The 3,251-nt window shown below is 43.2% G+C and overlaps 1 protein-coding gene across 1 annotated transcript; it reads left to right on the top strand.

The window, feature by feature from the left end:
- The first annotated feature begins 391 nt into the window (after positions 1-391).
- On the top strand, positions 392-2,375 carry LOC142368891 (alpha-2 adrenergic receptor). The gene has a single exon (XM_075451093.1). The coding sequence runs from the start codon at positions 684-686 to the stop codon at positions 1,983-1,985; it is 1,302 nt and encodes a 433-aa protein (XP_075307208.1). The 5' UTR covers positions 392-683; the 3' UTR covers positions 1,986-2,375.
- Positions 2,376-3,251: the final 876 nt, after the last annotated feature.

The raw sequence follows: 3,251 nt of genomic DNA, 5'->3' as shown, positions 1-3,251 counted from the left end.
GACACCTGACAGTCTCCTTGCTTCAAGGTTACTGGAACAGCTCAATAGGAAAATTCTTCATTGTGAACGCAGCGAATCTCTAGTGAGTAGAGGTGTAATGAGAGGAGGAGAGAAAAACTGCACATTAATTCGGCAAATGGTAATATTTCGTTTGGATTATTTTGAGATCGAAATATGTTTAAAAAATGAGTAGCCTATATAATCTACCTTTTAGGAAATTCAACTGATCTCGGCTAAAATAAAAGCTTTTCTCAAGGCCTTCCATTCCCACAACAGCAAAACAATATTGTGCGTCGGGGGAGGGGCAGCAGTTGGTGAGTTGAGAATGTGAGAACAACACATGGGGCATTGGAACGAGAGCTCGCCATGCTGAAGGAGGAAGGCGAGCTACGGCTGGACGCCACTCAACTCCAAACAAACAGGAGACACACGACACGAAAATAACGCGGGGGATTATTATTTTTGTTCAAGTGAGTTATCTTCAAATTCACCTGACCATCAGGCTCCAAATAACACCCAAAGCAGCCGTGGAGAGGGGCTCTTTTCATGCGCGCGTATCCATGTCGTTAGATTTGTAAATCAGCAGTGGAGCCGCGCGTTATTGATGGACTCTCGTGTTATACCAGGGCTGAATGTGAATTTATGCCAACAATCAAGTAGCTCAGACTGCGCACACAGTCGGGATGGAATCATTTAACACCAGCGGGGTGGACGCGTTCACGGTGATCCACTTGAATACCTCCTGGAACCTGGACAGTGGATATTCTTTAGCAGCGATAGCTGGCATTGCTGCTCTTGTAAGTTTTCTGATTCTTTTTACCGTTGTTGGAAATATTCTTGTGGTTATTGCTGTGTTAACGAGCAGGGCACTGAAAGCCCCCCAGAACCTTTTTCTGGTGTCTTTGGCCACCGCGGACATCCTGGTCGCAACTTTGGTGATGCCGTTTTCTCTTGCGAATGAACTTATGGGCTACTGGTATTTTGGAAAAGTTTGGTGTGGCATATATCTGGCTTTGGATGTTTTGTTCTGCACTTCGTCAATTGTGCATCTGTGCGCAATAAGCTTGGATCGGTACTGGTCCGTTACGCAGGCTGTCGAGTACAACCTGAAGCGGACTCCTAAGCGCATCAAGTGCATCATCCTGATTGTGTGGCTTATTTCTGCGTTCATCTCTTCACCGCCACTCATATCTATTGACAGAAACAATGAAATCAGCTCCCAGCCTCAGTGTGTGCTGAATGATGACACTTGGTACATTCTCTCCTCCAGCATTGCCTCCTTCTTCGCGCCCTGCTTAATCATGATCCTGGTGTACATCAGAATATACCAGGTGGCCAAAACTAGAACTAGAAGCATGTCGGGAAAAAGTCCCAGACCAGATGGTGTCACACAAACTGAGAATGGACTGAGCAAGGCGTCCTCTCCATTCCACGGCGAGAGAGAGAACGGTCACTGTCAGTGCCCACCCACGCCCAGCCAGCGCACAGTCACTATAGGCCAACAGACTGACGAGGCTGACATGGAAGAGAGCTCCTCCTCAGAGGGCAAAGGTCACAAACCTCAGCGCCAGGATTCCCAGAAAGCTAAAAGGGCCAGCCAAAAGAAAAGCTCCCTTTCCAAGCACTCCACTCGCATCTCCAGGGTCAGTCACAAGTCAAAGGATCTCTTTGCCTCTAGGAGGAAACGTCGCAGGAGCTCTGTAGCCAGAAAAAAGGTCTCTCAAGCAAGAGAGAAAAGGTTTACATTTGTCCTGGCTGTGGTTATGGGGGTGTTTGTTGTATGTTGGTTTCCCTTTTTCTTTAGCTACAGTCTGTATGGTGTGTGTAGGGATTCCTGTAAGATCCCTGACCCACTCTTCAAATTCTTCTTCTGGATTGGCTACTGTAACAGCTCCCTAAACCCAGCCATTTACACCATCTTCAACCGGGACTTCAGACATGCCTTTCAGAAGATCCTCTGCAAGTCATGGAAAAAGTCTTTTTAAGGGTGGAGCAGAGCTGCTGCACCACTGTAACAATCTCAAAGGAAATATCAAAGTGAATCGTGTTTGTTACTACCACTCATTATGTCTCATTGTCCTGTTGTGTGCCAGTCATGGCAGTGCACATCCTCAACCAGGAGTCTCCTCAAGCTTCAACATGAAGAATGTTTCCATTACAGGCTTCTCATAGGCTTTTCCAGCCTGATTCATGAGGGCTTTCTTTCTTTATTTCCCTCAGAAGTGTGCTCTAATGCTTTTACAAATTGTGTATTATCAACGAAAAAGCTCTTTACATGCACAAAAGTTACTCACATGGCCAGTTTATCAAAAAGGGAAATAAAATAAAATAAGATGGTGCCTGATACGAATCCTCCTCAGTTTAACTCATTTTGTGCAAGTTGTCCATTCTTCCCTGCTAGGATACTACTTTTACAGGATGCAACATTTTGAATAAGGATTACGTGTTATTAACAAACTTCTTATCAAAATTTAGTCTTGATCATAATGAACAGCTTGACATTTTGGGAAATATGTCACTTAATATCTGATACCTGTGGCATTACTATGATGCCCTTGTTGTAATTATGTAGCTGGTTAGCTCATCTTTACATAAGCATCCGAAAGTGACAGGAAAAGTGGACGGGATTCAATCAAAAGGCAAAAATAAAATTCAGAGTGGCATTTCTACATTTTACAAATCAACATGTTATATCTCAGCTAAGTTTTACATTAATGAATAAGTTATAACTACGTTGGTCCAAACATCAATGATGCAGCAGTTTCACAAACGCCCAGAAACTGTGATACAGCCACCTTTAACTTAGCCTGTTGTTTTGTATAGGCCAGTGATAAGGCAAAGTGAAGCCAACCTGTTTTCACGTATTTATTAATGTTTTAACCTATGTTTTTCTTTATTTATTATTCCTAACTATGTGTCTTTTATGCTTAACCCTAACTACACGTACCTAGTAGAAAGGTGAAATGTCCATAGACAATATTGAGTCAGATGTGGCTCAAAACTTGGTTCTCTGGCCTGACAGTCTGGTGTCAGTAGGCATGTCACGTTTTATGCCTTCATTATGAAAACGCTGTGTTTGGGGCTGTGGACCAACGTGGTATTAAACATTCTGTCCTGAGATACGATTGTATATGACGTCCAGTTGATCTGTGTGTAAAAGTGTAAAAACAATAACTCTTTCACAGGTGGCTTTGAGTTTTCTTTTACTTTTAGGTAAAAAGTGGATTCAGCCCAAATTAATTCTCCTTTTC

The sequence above is a fragment of the Odontesthes bonariensis genome, chromosome 19 (genome assembly GCF_027942865.1).
Source record: "Odontesthes bonariensis isolate fOdoBon6 chromosome 19, fOdoBon6.hap1, whole genome shotgun sequence".
NCBI lineage: Eukaryota > Metazoa > Chordata > Actinopteri > Atheriniformes > Atherinopsidae > Odontesthes > Odontesthes bonariensis.
Note: the sequence above shows the minus strand (reverse complement) of the source record. Positions and strands in the feature narration are given on the sequence as shown.